Genomic DNA, 14,621 nt, shown 5'->3' with positions numbered 1-14,621 from the left:
GCCACAATGTAATAACGTATGTAGAGCGTCCTGTACGCACCTATAGCGCGCAGGGCTCCATCGAGCGCAATATGCGATAAGATAGAACATTCTGCGTTTTCTACTGCATATTATATGAAAACCGCTAGTGAGCGTCTAACCGCAAAAATCAATGCATTTGAATCGCCGCGATGTACCGCATCTTATACGCAATTCAAGTACGCTCGTGTGCGCCCGGCCGTCTGTGGAGATGAAGCTTGCTCTGCATCTGCAGCATAAACGGACGCGCCGCGGGACGTAACAGAAGGTCGCGTACTTTTGGTTTGTCAGAGTCGTGTCGGAAAAATGTGAGGTGAATCTGACAATTGTATCGTGCGAACGCGGTCACAGGGAGCAGATCGTCCGCAGCGCGTACGGTGGACTGGTGGGGGGCATTCTTCACACAGAATTCACCTCAAATGAGGGGGTGACATCCGCAACGCAAATAAATGTTGATGGATTTTCAGCTCGGTGCGGACGCAGTCCCGAGCGGATCATATCGGTTGCCACCCAGCTGTCCCAGTACCAGATAGGACGTCCGTAAATCTACACCAATGTGGCGCTAAACGCCATTCTTATAGAGAGCGGGATCTACGTGCGCAGCACCCTACGGGGGGCGGCTTCCATTACACGAGCGTCTGCCTTTATTAAATGTTTTCCTGCGCCTCCTTGAAGATCTCGCCGTGTAATTGATGCGAGTTTGCCTTTAATATCCTGTTCTCTGGCTCTCTGACACCGTCCCAGCGCAGCCGCCAAAGTGCCGGCCAATCTAATAAAAGGAGCGCGGAATGAATTTTCGATCTTAATTTAAACAGTAATTTAAGCGGTGAAAAGGGAGGGGGAGGGGAAGGGGGGAGGGGGGGACGAGCCGGGAGAGCGCCCTACACCAGGACAAGACTTCTACCAATCACCAAACTCCAGAGTCTCCCCGTCAGCTGTTGTCCTGTTTAAATCAAGTTTACTGAAATGAGCGCTTTATTATCTTCCCTAGCAACCGGTCGTCGGGGAAGATCTCAGGGACTCTGCCAGCACATATGATGGGCTCCCGTCAAACTAAGTGGAGGATCCCTCGAAGGGTTTCTATGAGGTGTTGACAGGATGTGCCGAGCGATACGTTAACCAAGATGGCCGACTCTGGCGTCCGTGTGTGAGGGTGGGTCACACAAACGCATCTCCCCAGTAGTCGACTACCGTTTGCCCAACTGATAATCAGCAGAGCCCGACGGGCAGCAAGATGCCGCCCCCCATCACACCAGCACAATAGAAACCATCAGATGTGGCGCCACCAGAACACCGCAGGGTGACGAGCGCCAAAACAGTTCTAGACCCAGACCGCAAAAAGTGGAGCCCCCCTCAGTCTGAAGCCAGAAAAACAGTGCGCAGCTTTAATGGGGTGCCTTAACCCCTTCTTGACCGGCATATATGTACCTCAAGGACCAAAAGATTATCAACGTTGTATTGCAAACGACAGAACTCCCCGACAGCCGGAGGACACATCAGATGTTACTGGCCGCACTCTGGGGGACATATAATGTGGTGGAGAGGTTACTGGCCGCACTTTGGGGGACATATAATGTGTTGGCGAGGTTACTGGCCGCACTCTGGGGGACATATAATGTGTTGGCGAGGTTACTGGCCGCACTCTGGGGGACATATAATGTGTTGGCGAGGTTACTGGCCCCACTCTGGGGGACATATAATGTGGTGGCGAGGTTACTGGCCCCACTCTGGGGGACATATAATGTGGTGGCGAGGTTACTGGCCCCACTCTGGGGGACATATAATGTGGTGGCGAGGTTACTGGCCCCACTCTGGGGGACATATAATGTGGTGGAGAGGTTACTGGCCCCACTCTGGGGGACATATAATGTGGTGGAGAGGTTACTGGCCCCACTCTGGGGGACATATAATGTGTTGGAGAGGTTACTGGCCCCACTCTGGGGGACATATAATGTGTTGGAGAGGTTACTGGCCCCACTCTGGGGGACATATAATGTGTTGGAGAGGTTACTGGCCCCACTCTGGGGGACATATAATGTGTTGGAGAGGTTACTGGCCCCACTCTGGGGGACATATAATGTGTTGGAGAGGTTACTGGCCCCACTCTGGGGGACATATAATGTGTTGGAGAGGTTACTGGCCCCACTCTGGGGGACATATAATGTGTTGGAGAGGTTACTGGCCGCACTCTGGGGGACATATAATGTGTTGGAGAGGTTACTGGCCGCACTCTGGGGGACATATAATGTGTTGGAGAGGTTACTGGCCGCACTCTGGGGGACATATAATGTGTTGGAGAGGTTACTGGCCGCACTCTGGGGGACATATAATGTGTTGGAGAGGTTACTGGCCGCACTCTGGGGGACATATAATGTGTTGGAGAGGTTACAGGCCGCACTCTGGGGGACATATAATGTGTTGGAGAGGTTACAGGCCGCACTCTGGGGGACATATAATGTGTTGGAGAGGTTACTGGCCGCACTCTGGGGGACATATAATGTGTTGGAGAGGTTACTGGCCGCACTCTGGGGGACATATAATGTGTTGGAGAGGTTACTGGCCGCACTCTGGGGGACATATAATGTGTTGGAGAGGTTACTGGCCGCACTCTGGGGGACATATAATGTGTTGGAGAGGTTACTGGCCGCACTCTGGGGGACATATAATGTGTTGGAGAGGTTACAGGCCGCACTCTGGGGGACATATAATGTGTTGGAGAGGTTACAGGCCGCACTCTGGGGGACATATAATGTGTTGGAGAGGTTACTGGCCGCACTCTGGGGGACATATAATGTGTTGGAGAGGTTACTGGCCGCACTCTGGGGGACATATAATGTGTTGGAGAGGTTACTGGCCGCACTCTGGGGGACATATAATGTGTTGGAGAGGTTACTGGCCGCACTCTGGGGGACATATAATGTGTTGGAGAGGTTACTGGCCGCACTCTGGGGGACATATAATGTGTTGGAGAGGTTACTGGCCGCACTCTGGGGGACATATAATGTGTTGGAGAGGTTACTGGCCGCACTCTGGGGGACATATAATGTGTTGGAGAGGTTACTGGCCGCACTCTGGGGGACATATAATGTGGTGGAGAGGTTACTGGCCGCACTCTGGGGGACATATAATGTGGTGGAGAGGTTACTGGCCGCACTCTGGGGGACATATAATGTGGTGGAGAGGTTACTGGCCGCACTCTGGGGGACATATAATGTGGTGGAGAGGTTACTGGCCGCACTCTGGGGGACATATAATGTGGTGGAGAGGTTACTGGCCCCACTCTGGGGGACATATAATGTGGTGGAGAGGTTACTGGCCCCACTCTGGGGGACATATAATGTGGTGGAGAGGTTACTGGCCCCACTCTGGGGGACATATAATGTGGTGGCGAGGTTACTGGCCCCACTCTGGGGGACATATAATGTGGTGGCGAGGTTACTGGCCCCACTCTGGGGGACATATAATGTGGTGGCGAGGTTACTGGCCCCACTCTGGGGGACATATAATGTGGTGGCGAGGTTACTGGCCCCACTCTGGGGGACATAATGTGGTGGCGAGGTTACTGGCCCCACTCTGGGGGACATATAATGTGGTGGCGAGGTTACTGGCCCCACTCTGGGGGACATATAATGTGGTGGCGAGGTTACTGGCCCCACTCTGGGGGACATATAATGTGGTGGCGAGGTTACTGGCCCCACTCTGGGGGACATATAATGTGGTGGCGAGGTTACTGGCCCCACTCTGGGGGACATATAATGTGGTGGCGAGGTTACTGGCCCCACTCTGGGGGACATATAATGTGGTGGCGAGGTTACTGGCCCCACTCTGGGGGACATATAATGTGGTGGCGAGGTTACTGGCCCCACTCTGGGGGACATATAATGTGGTGGCGAGGTTACTGGCCCCACTCTGGGGGACATATAATGTGGTGGCGAGGTTACTGGCCCCACTCTGGGGGACATATAATGTGGTGGCGAGGTTACTGGCCCCACTCTGGGGGACATATAATGTGGTGGCGAGGTTACTGGCCCCACTCTGGGGGACATATAATGTGGTGGCGAGGTTACTGGCCCCACTCTGGGGGACATATAATGTGGTGGAGAGGTTACTGGCCCCACTCTGGGGGACATATAATGTGGTGGCGAGGTTACTGGCCCCACTCTGGGGGACATATAATGTGGTGGAGAGGTTACTGGCCCCACTCTGGGGGACATATAATGTGGTGGAGAGGTTACTGGCCCCACTCTGGGGGACATATAATGTGGTGGAGAGGTTACTGGCCCCACTCTGGGGGACATATAATGGGGTGGAGAGGTTACTGGCCCCACTCTGGGGGACATATAATGGGGTGGAGAGGTTACTGGCCCCACTCTGGGGGACATATAATGTGGTGGAGAGGTTACTGGCCCCACTCTGGGGGACAAATGTGTTGGAGATGTTACTGGCCGCACTCTGGGGGACATATAATGTGTTGGAGAGGTTACTGGCCACACTCTGGGGGACATATAATGTGTTGGAGAGGTTACTGGCCACACTCTGGGGGACATATAATGTGTTGGAGAGGTTACTGGCCGCACTCTGGGGGACAAATGTGTTGGAAAGGTTACTGGCCGCTCTCTGGGGGACATATAATGTGTTGGAGATGTTACTGGCTGCACTCTGGGGGACATATAATGTGTTGGAGATGTTACTGGCTGCACTCTGGGGGACATATAATGTGTTGGAGAGGTTACTGGCCGCACTCTGGGGGACATATAATGTGGTGGAGAGGTTACTGGCCGCACTCTGGGGGACATATAATGTGGTGGAGAGGTTACTGGCCGCACTCTGGGGGACATATAATGTGGTGGAGAGGTTACTGGCCGCACTCTGGGGGACATAATGTGGTGGCGAGGTTACTGGCCGCACTCTGGGGGACATATAATGTGTTGGAGAGGTTACTGGCCGCACTCTGGGGGACAAATGTGTTGGAGAGGTTACTGGCCGCACTCTGGGGGACAAATGTGTTGGAGAGGTTACTGGCCGCACTCTGGGGGACATATAATGTGTTGGAGAGGTTACTGGCCGCACTCTGGGGGACATATAATGTGTTGGAGATGTTACTGGCCGCACTCTGGGGGACATATAATGTGTTGGAGATGTTACTGGCCGCACTCTGGGGGACATATAATGTGTTGGAGATGTTACTGGCCGCACTCTGGGGGACATATAATGTGGTGGAGAGGTTACTGGCCGCACTCTGGGGGACATATAATGTGTTGTAGATGTTACTGGCCGCACTCTGGGGGACAAATGTGTTGGAGAGGTTACTGGCCGCACTCTGGGGGACATATAATGTGTTGGAGATGTTACTGGCCGCACTCTGGGGGACATATAATGTGTTGGAGATGTTACTGGCTGCACTCTGGGGGACCTATAATGTGTTGGAGATGTTACTGGCCGCACTCTGGGGGACATATAATGTGTTACTCCTCCATTGTTTCGGGGTGTTGTCTACATGGTAATGACCTGGTAACTGTCTGATCGGCATGATTCTGGTGATCTGGAGTTTATAGGTTATTTCCTCTGCTTCTGCCCCGCGGCACTCGGTGGGGCGGTACGTTTGCGGGAAGACTTGTGTTTCTTGGTAGCGGTTTGGGGTAAGTTGTTTATGTTGGGAGGTGAGCACTTTTAAAGGCGCTCACCTTGTGAGATGAAACCCCCCCCCATCGTCCGGTCGCTCTGACACCAGTATGGGTCACCTGCTGCTTTCTTCATTTGGGAGGAGCGGTACCTTAAACTGGAGGTATTTTTGTTTTTCTATTTTTAACTCCCTGAAAGGAACCTAAAGATCTGATTGCTCCCCAGAATAGTGTACTGCCCTCCTTACGTACTGCCCTCCTTACGTACTGCCCTCCTTACGTACTGCCCTCCTTACGTACTGCCCTCCTTACGTACTGCCCTCCTTACGTACTGCCCTCCTTACGTACTGCCCTCCTTACGTACTGCCCTCCTTACGTACTGCGCTCCTTACGTACTGCGCTCCTTACGTACTGCGCTCCTTACGTACTGCGCTCCTTACGTACTGCGCTCTACTCAGCCTATTAGACTCGGCAGGAAGCAGCACCTAATAGGCGGAGTCATGTGACAGACATGGAGGCCTTTGTCAGGCTTCTGGTTGCCATGGGAACCCGTTGGTACCTTGTGATCACACTGCGGGGTGACAAAGAGCCCCTCCCCCCCGTCATCCTCTTGCAGGCTGCAGTTACTACTGATTGTGGCATGTAAGGGGTTAAACTGCCGTGATGTGAGGTTTCTCCCCTCCTGGTGGTCAGAGCAGGAGCCGGGCCGTCAGTCAGCTATGCCACCGCCGTGTGTGCGGGTTTACAGCCCATTACTGAGCTCTGTAGTAAGACGTGTTGGGGTCACTGAGGGGTTAAGGGGGCTCCACTTAAGGTCGCCCTACGACTTATTATACCTGTAAAGTCCGTCTATTTAAGCAGCCATATTGGAATTTAACCCCTTGAAGCGACAACATTATGAAGAGGCTGCGATCTGTAAGGGGGCGAAGCGCAAAGTGTTAATGTATTCAGCTGCGGGGGAGGGGCGGATCATTCTGGAGTTTGCGGCCCTCCCGGTGAGGAACGGAATTGAACTTAATAGAAAATAACAGGGGCTTAATTGATGCCATATGTTTCAATATTGCCAACAGGGAACTTCACCTGCCAAGTGGGGGCCAGGGGGGAAGGGGGCAGCGATTCGGGGGTCACAAGGCTCGCTCCGGAATATCCAAAGACCCTTTGTGTTGATGAGTCGGGGGAGGGGGTGTGGAGTGCTGAATCGGGGGGCTTATTACAGGGTCTGCGGCTCGCAATAGTTACGCAACAATGTGACGAGGCAGCAGAGCATGACACGCCCCCGAGGGGCGGAGCCACAGACCCCAACCTCCAAGGTTTAAAGGGCAACACCACAGAAAATACAAGGACCCAAAATGTTCTAATGTAACGTCTGTTAGGCACCACCTGGAGATGCAGAGGATCGGTGGCCGCAGCACCCAGCTTTCCCAGGCTACTGAATGAGATGTTTGCAATGGGAGTGAAATCATTCATTCAAGACTTTGGGCGAGCTGCTGGAACGGGCGGCATCGTCGTAATACCGACACCCAGAATCTGCCGGAGCGGTCAGACGCGGTCCGGAAATCTACATCAGTGATGACAGTTTGTGGTCACCCAGCTTTCCCAGAACCAGATACAAGGAGCGGCTCAATGTATTTCTCACCTCAGATGCGCCGCTCGCCCTGCAGATTACCCAACGGGGACGGAACATTTGGGGGGCAGAACCCCCCATGCGCTGTCACTAGTGAAGGGACGTCTTTGCTAGGGGCAGCTGTGTTAGGGAGTATGGCGGTACAGAAGCGCGTGGCGGTGAGCGACCCACCCGAGTGATCATACGCTGCGAGTGGGAGATCCATATCCACAGCGGACCACCATGCGGAAATGCTGCAGACCGCCATGATTTCACCCTTTCGCACCGCACGTCAATTTACCTGCGGATCTTGTCCAGAGTGCGAATGAGTCTGAAACTCCTCCGTGTCGGCAGCAAACCCGCTGCGCCCAACAGCACCGACCCGCGAGACGGCACCTCCGCCCTCGCCTCCCACAACGCCACATTCTAACACATTTCCTGGAAACCCCAGTAGATCATTTGCTGCACGGGGATTTTCCTCATCCAGTAGAGTCCCATCGGAATCGGCGCGGTCCGCACAGCACGCATTTCCTGCACTTGCAATTTTAAATCTACATACGGGAAAACAGCCGCACCCCATCCTGACGCAGGCGCCTGAAAATCCACGAGAGCCTTACCATTGAGCGGCGCTGAACCCACGAGCGGATCTGCGGAACGCCACGGCTCCGGGGGACGCAGACTTCAGACCACAAAACACAATGAGCCCCGCCGCGGCCACCATGTCCTTCACGCCGAGTGACCGGGCGATTCAGGCAATACAGACGCACTGCGCCACGCAACCGTAGATTGCAGGAGAGGCACACAGATGTGAACTGAGATCATCGCGTCCGCGCCGTATCAGGAGCGCAAAAATACGTGTGTCATACGGTGCATACGTCCGCCCGTGTGACTGCGCCCCCAGCTGCAGACTGCTGTGGTTTATAACGCGCCGCCCATCTACTCCGCCACATCTTAATCGGAACCCAGCCGTCCCAGGAACATGTACAACTCCAGCCACCACAAAGCTCCTCACCCAGCTTTCCCCTAGTCCTGCACGGCACGCAACACATGAGGGATGTGATGCAGCATATTAATAGTCTAGGAAAAGCAACGACCCTCATGGCAGCAGCCATGTGTAGCCACCCAGCTTTCCAAGACCCCTGAATGGTAGGTTAGCATTGCTACACAGTGGGGTTAGTAATGAGTGCCATACTGATTATAACCCAGCTTTCCCAAGACTCCTGAATGGTAGGTCAGCAGCGTTGGGAGATACAATGATCACTCAGGGCTCTGGGAAAGCTGGGTCACCACCCTCATGCCGGCCATAATAGTGGCTGTGGCTCAGCTTTCCAATAAAACGGTCATTGCTGCCACCAACGCCAATCTCCCCAGTAACACGGTGGCACTACCAGTCCCAGCAGGCATCACTCACCGGATGTAGTCGTTCCGGCACAGGATCATGCCGCTCTTTGTGTAGCACGAGGTGCCAATCTCACCCAGCTGAGCCTGGCAGCAGGAACACTTGAGGCAGCGGGTGTGCCAGTAGCGGTCCATAGAGTACAGCAGGAAGCGGTCCGCGATCTTCCCCCCGCAGCCGGCGCAGGCTTTGGGGGGGGTGCCGTTGCTGCTGACCGCCGTGGTGGTGGCTTCGGACGTCCGGTTGTTCACCATCCCTGGTCCTGCGGGGAGAGAGGAGACGGGTGAGGATGTGACTGGCGCTGCCAGCAGCTGCAGAGACCTAAGTGATTGAAAGAAGCACTTTGCTCAAGCACCAGAAAATAGCTTATTACCCAGCCGTCCCCCGAGAGCGCCGCTAATCACCCCGTGCCGCCGCGCACCCCTTCACTGCCAGCGCTCATGCCCCGGGTCATTAGTAGCCTAGAACGCACCCCGGTATGTTAACCCCGTCACTACTACAGTGTAACAGAACCCAGCGCCGCTCCCTGCACGACTACCGCCGCGGGCTGCCATAAATTAGGCAACATTATAATAACACAGCGTCTGCCAGGAGGAGCAACATATCCATCCAATTTACAGGCAGCGCTCCGTACTGTATTACGCCGCAAGTAAGTGGGTCGGCCAGTTAAAGGGACAGTACACAGAATATATTTAGCAACATGGCTGCCGGCGAGCCGTCTTTACCTGCAATTCCTGGGCAGAAGTTATAATCCTTTAACCCTTGAGCTGCCGGCGTATGAAGGAAATCACATAAGTGGTACGGTGTAGGATTAACCCCTTTAAACCACTGTATTGGCGACGGTGAAACAGCGACCCAGCTTTTCTTGAGCTCTGCATTATAAAGTAGCACATTTGATGTTCAGGGGTCTGGAAAAGCTGGGTGCCCACCTGTGTGGTAACAGAAGCTGCACTGGTGGTCATGGGGTACCCAGAAGCCTTCACCCCTAAAGACAACAGACACAAAGCTCCATAGAAGGGGGGACAACATTTGGGGGTCCAGTTACAGAAAGGGTAACAAAAAGGGGCAGTAATTAAGTGCCTGCAGTTCTCTGTGCAGCCACAGGGTGTCGCCACTTGCTGCATTTACAAAATAGAAGATCATTCCCCTTTTCACTGGGGGGGCATTTAAAGGGTAACTCTGCCGTTATCCTCTATAGACCCCCAGGGCCCCTCACCAACCCGCTGTGCCTTCTGGCTGACACCACTCAGGTAAAGGCACGACGAACCAACGGGGAAGGGGGGGTTCTTTAGGATGGAGTTGCCCTTTAAGTACCAACTTGTTCCCCAGAACGTGGGCACACCTGGCACCGGCTCTGGCACAGCTCCGGCTGTCGTGGAACGAGTCTTTCGTTTCTCATGATTACATTAGGTTATCAAATCTGGTGCTAATTACCCCATAAATCCCGTCTCCTCGCCCTGCGGGACGCCGAGAGACCCTAAAAAGGGAGATTAAGGGAGATTTACAATGGTGGGCGCGGCGCCAAGTAACCGGAGGCCAACGTGTTACCTGCCGTATGACCCGCTCACAACCTGCCCTAATGCCCCCCAGACAGATGTTACACCTGGTATAAACCATCCATAATTAACCCCTTTATAGCCAACCCCCCAATATAATCACCACACAAGGAGTCTGGCTGCCACCATGAAGGGCACCGCTGCCTATTGCTGGGGTGTTTGGCACACATCTCTGATGCACCCAGCTTTTCCAGTGTCCTGAAGGGCAAGTCTGCTAATGTTCTACCCAGATATATGCCTGGCGCCTGTAACAAGACCGCCTTCTGGAGCGGCGGCTGAAGACGGACCCTGCTGGTGGTCACCCAGCTTTCCCAAAAATGACTCCTGGAGCGGCAGAACAGAAGGGGTTAAAGACTCTGCTCCGACCTGTGCACAATATGCTAATAGGAGGGGATAGGAATCATGGGTAATGTGAATCCCACTAACGGCAGCAGATTGCAAGCTCTGCAGCCCAGCTGCTGCCTGTCCATCTAAAAGCAAGACCCTCGTGGCTAAACGTGCGCTCCGCAGACACATCTGCCCCCCGCCCCAAGTTATAGGGGTCTCTGATCCCACCATGAAGCACTGTCTACAGCTTGCTGTCAGTGAATGGATTGGAAGCCACCTTGTTTATACCCATTGACTGCAACAGGCTGGCGCAGTCTACTGGCGCTGCAGGGGTTAACACTCCCCCCGGCCGCGGCACAATCCCCCCATTATCTGCCGCCCTGAAAAGAATCTATAACAAGGCTGAAGCAGTCGCAGCTGCCAATGAAATCCAAGTAGAAGCCGTGCAGATTAGAGTGTCAGCCCCGGGGGCCAGACCACCCCTGGAGCATGCTGGGAGTTGTAGTTTATCACTTCCTACAACAGAAAGGGGAAACTGCAAAGTTAAGCGGCAGCGATGTAGCAGAGCCGAGTTGGCAGCTACTGGTCGCACAGCGCCGCTCTTTGGCTGGAGCAGATCTCCGGGTCCGAGTCGGTTCTTCATCTGTTTATTACGCTCCAGCCAGAGTTGTGTTATATAATATTACGTTACGGGTCGATGTGCCACTATAGATTGTATTACACTACAGGTGATTACAGCCCAGTCTATTATACCACATTACTGCATATAACGGAGCAGGCGTTATATTATATGAGCTTCAGATCCTGTATTACAGGACATTATAGTGCATATAGACTATTATAACTGCACAGCATATCGCCATCACATGACATGTTATACGCTAGTACAGTATAGACCGCACTATTACAGCACAGGCATGTATAGCGCAGACTAGGAGGGAAGCGTATACACCATTATAATACCATATAGACTACATTGTTATTACACTCCAGCCCCCCCCCCCAGTCTACTCTACAGCACACACTACATTCTATGTTATTACACTCCAGCAAAAAATATGTTTTTACACTCCAGCCCCCCAGTCTACTCTACAGCACACACTACATTATATGTTATTACACTCCAGCCCCCCCCCAGTCTACTCTACAGCACACACTACATTATATGTTATTACACTCCAGCCCCCCCCCAGTCTACTCTACAGCACACACTACATTATATGTTATTACACTCCAGCCCCCCCCCAGTCTACTCTACAGCACACACTACATTATATGTTATTACACTCCAGCCCCGCCCCAGTCTACTCTACAGCACACACTACATTATATGTTATTACATTCCAATACACACACTGCATTATATGTTATTACACTCCAATACAAACACTACATTATATATTACACTCCAGCCCCCCAGTCTCTCACACTGCATTATATGTTATTACACTCCAGCCCCCCCCCCCCCCGTCTACTCTCTACAGCACACACTACATTATATATTACACTCCAGCCCCCCAGTCTCTCACACTGCATTATATGTTATTACACTCCAGCCCCCCCCCCCCGTCTACTCTCTACAGCACACACTACATTATATGTTATTACACTCCAGCCCCCCCAGTCTACTCTACAGCACACTACATTATATGTTATTACACTCCAGCACACACTACATTATATGTTATTACACTCCAGCACACGCTACATTATATGTTATTACACTCCAGCACACGCTACATTATATGTTATTACACTCCAGCACACGCTACATTATATGTTATTACACTCCAGTCCCCCCAGTCTACTCTACAGCACACACTACATTATATGTTATTACATTCCAGCCCCCCCAGTCTACTCTACAGCACACACTACATTATATGTTATTACACTCCAGCCCCCCCAGTCTACTCTACAGCACACACTACATTATATGTTATTACACTCCAGCCCCCCCCCCCAGTCTACTCTACAGCACACACTGCATTATATGTTATTACACTCCAGTCCCCCCCCCCAGTCTACTCTACAGCACACACTACATTATGTGTTATTACACTCCAGCCCCCCCACCCTCACCCCCCCCAGTCTACTCTCTACAGCACACACTACATTATATGTTATTACACTCCAGCCCCCCCCCCAGTCTACTCTACAGCACACACTACATTATGTTATTACACTCCAGCACACACTACATTATATGTTATTACACTCCAGCCCCCCCCCCAGTCTACTCTACAGCACACACTACATTATGTTATTACACTCCAGCACACACTACATTATGTGTTATTACACTCCAGCCCCCCCACCCTCACCCCCCCCAGTCTACTCTCTACAGCACACACTACATTATATGTTATTACACTCCAGCCCCCCCCCCAGTCTACTCTACAGCACACACTACATTATGTTATTACACTCCAGCACACACTACATTATATGTTATTACACTCCAGCCCCCCCCCCCAGTCTACTCTACAGCACACACTACATTATATGTTATTACACTCCAGCACACACTACATTATATGTTATTACACTCCAGCCCCCCCCCCAGTCTACTCTACAGCACACACTACATTATGTTATTACACTCCAGACCATTATATTGGCCTCCAGTCCCGCAGCCCCTCTGACTACATATTACAGACCCCCCTGCGGTCTCATCACACTCGGCGGCACGCAAAGTAAGTGAACCCCATGAAGTTACGCCGGGCCGTTCTCCTGACTTGTGCCAGCCACAGCCTGCAGGCGGCGCCACCTACCTGCTGCTCGGTGCAGACCCAGCAGATCCCGGAGCCGCTCACCCTCTGCCCGCAGCTGTCCGCTGCCCCTCCTTATATAACCGCGTCTCTGACGTCAGAGGGGCATCCCACCACAGCCAATCAGCCGCCAGGGGGCGTGCCAACTGTCAGAGAGATAAATGTGGAGGTCTCACTGCTGCTCCCCGGAGGCCGCAGCGCGCACTGCACCGAAAGGAGAAAACTCCCATCCTCCTCGGACGGAGCGCGCCCGCGCCGTTAACCCCTTGGGGGGCGCCGTTAACCCCTCGGGGGGCCGCCGTTAACCCCTCGGGGGGCGCCGTTAACCCCTCGGGGGCCGTGGCCTATCTTAGTCTTGAGGACGCAACAATCTTTGAGGGATTTTCATCTCCACTTTTCAGAAACAAAAACTTTATATCTTCCCGCTTATAAAAACTCTTTTGCAAAAAAATGTTTCTTCACCTGCATTTACGGTCCCAGAATCCCCCCCCCCCCCCCCCATGGGCGGAGCTCTGGGGGTTTTGCGCGCCGCGCTGTAGTTTTAATTGGTCGCGTTTTTTGAGAGGTGAAATGAATAAAAAGCATTTTGGCGTTGGCCGTGCGGGCAGAATGATCGCGGGGCGAACGGTCGCGGTGTGGTTTGCTATGGACGGGGCGAACGGTCGTGGTGCGGGCTGAACCGGTGCGGGGCGAACGGTCGCGGTGCGGTTTGCTATGGACGGGGCGAACGGTCGCGGTGTGGTTTGCTATGGACGGGGCGAACGGTCGTGGTGCGGGCTGAACCGGTGCGGGGCGAACGGTCGCGGTGCGGTTTGCTATGGACGGGGCGAACGGTCGCGGTGTGGTTTGCTATGGACGGGGCGAACGGTCGTGGTGCGGGCTGAACCGGTGCGGGGCGAACGGTCGCGGTGCGGTTTGCTATGGACGGGGCGAACGGTCGCGGTGTGGTTTGCTATGGACGGGGCGAACGGTCGTGGTGCGGGCTGAACCGGTGCGGGGCGAACGGTCGCGGTGTGGTTTGCTATGGACGGGGCGAACGGTCGTGGTGCGGGCTGAACCGGTGCGGGGCGAACGGTCGCGGTGCGGTTTGCTATGGACAGGGCGAACGGTCGTGGTGCGGGGCGAACGGTTTTTAAACAAAAAGGGGAAAGAGCAAAAAATGTTTTCCTCTTCTTTTCTTCCGTGTTTTATGTCCCCCCGGGGGGACGTGAACCTGCAATGTTATGACTCTGATAACGGGGCGGCGATGGAATAACCGGTAATCTGTACGTGCGATGAGGAGACGGAAGATCCGCCATGTTATGGACAAGATTAGGAATCCATTCTCGT

The 14,621-nt window shown here is 53.5% G+C and overlaps 1 protein-coding gene across 4 annotated transcripts in view; it reads right to left on the bottom strand.

Annotated features, from left to right (window-relative positions):
• LOC136579935 (LIM domain transcription factor LMO4-A) overlaps positions 1 to 13,338 on the bottom strand; it is a 218,696-nt gene extending 205,358 nt beyond the window's left edge. For 2 of the 4 annotated variants that reach the window (XR_010786936.1, XM_066580040.1), the window contains exons 1-2: positions 13,296 to 13,338; positions 8,654 to 8,900 (exon numbers count right to left, since the gene is read on the bottom strand). Coding sequence is in view for 3 of the 4 variants with exons in the window: in XM_066580040.1 (XP_066436137.1) it covers positions 8,654 to 8,892 (239 nt within the window). In the remaining variant the exon portion in view is untranslated. Of the gene's footprint in view, positions 1 to 8,653; positions 8,960 to 9,011; positions 9,139 to 13,295 lie in introns of those variants that run through there. The other 2 variants (XM_066580041.1, XM_066580042.1) reach the window with 2 other exon arrangements.
• Positions 13,339 to 14,621: the final 1,283 nt, after the last annotated feature.

The sequence above is a fragment of the Eleutherodactylus coqui genome, chromosome 10, assembly GCF_035609145.1.
Source record: "Eleutherodactylus coqui strain aEleCoq1 chromosome 10, aEleCoq1.hap1, whole genome shotgun sequence".
NCBI classification, from domain to species: domain Eukaryota; kingdom Metazoa; phylum Chordata; class Amphibia; order Anura; family Eleutherodactylidae; genus Eleutherodactylus; species Eleutherodactylus coqui.
This window is presented reverse-complemented; position numbering and strand designations above follow the sequence as displayed.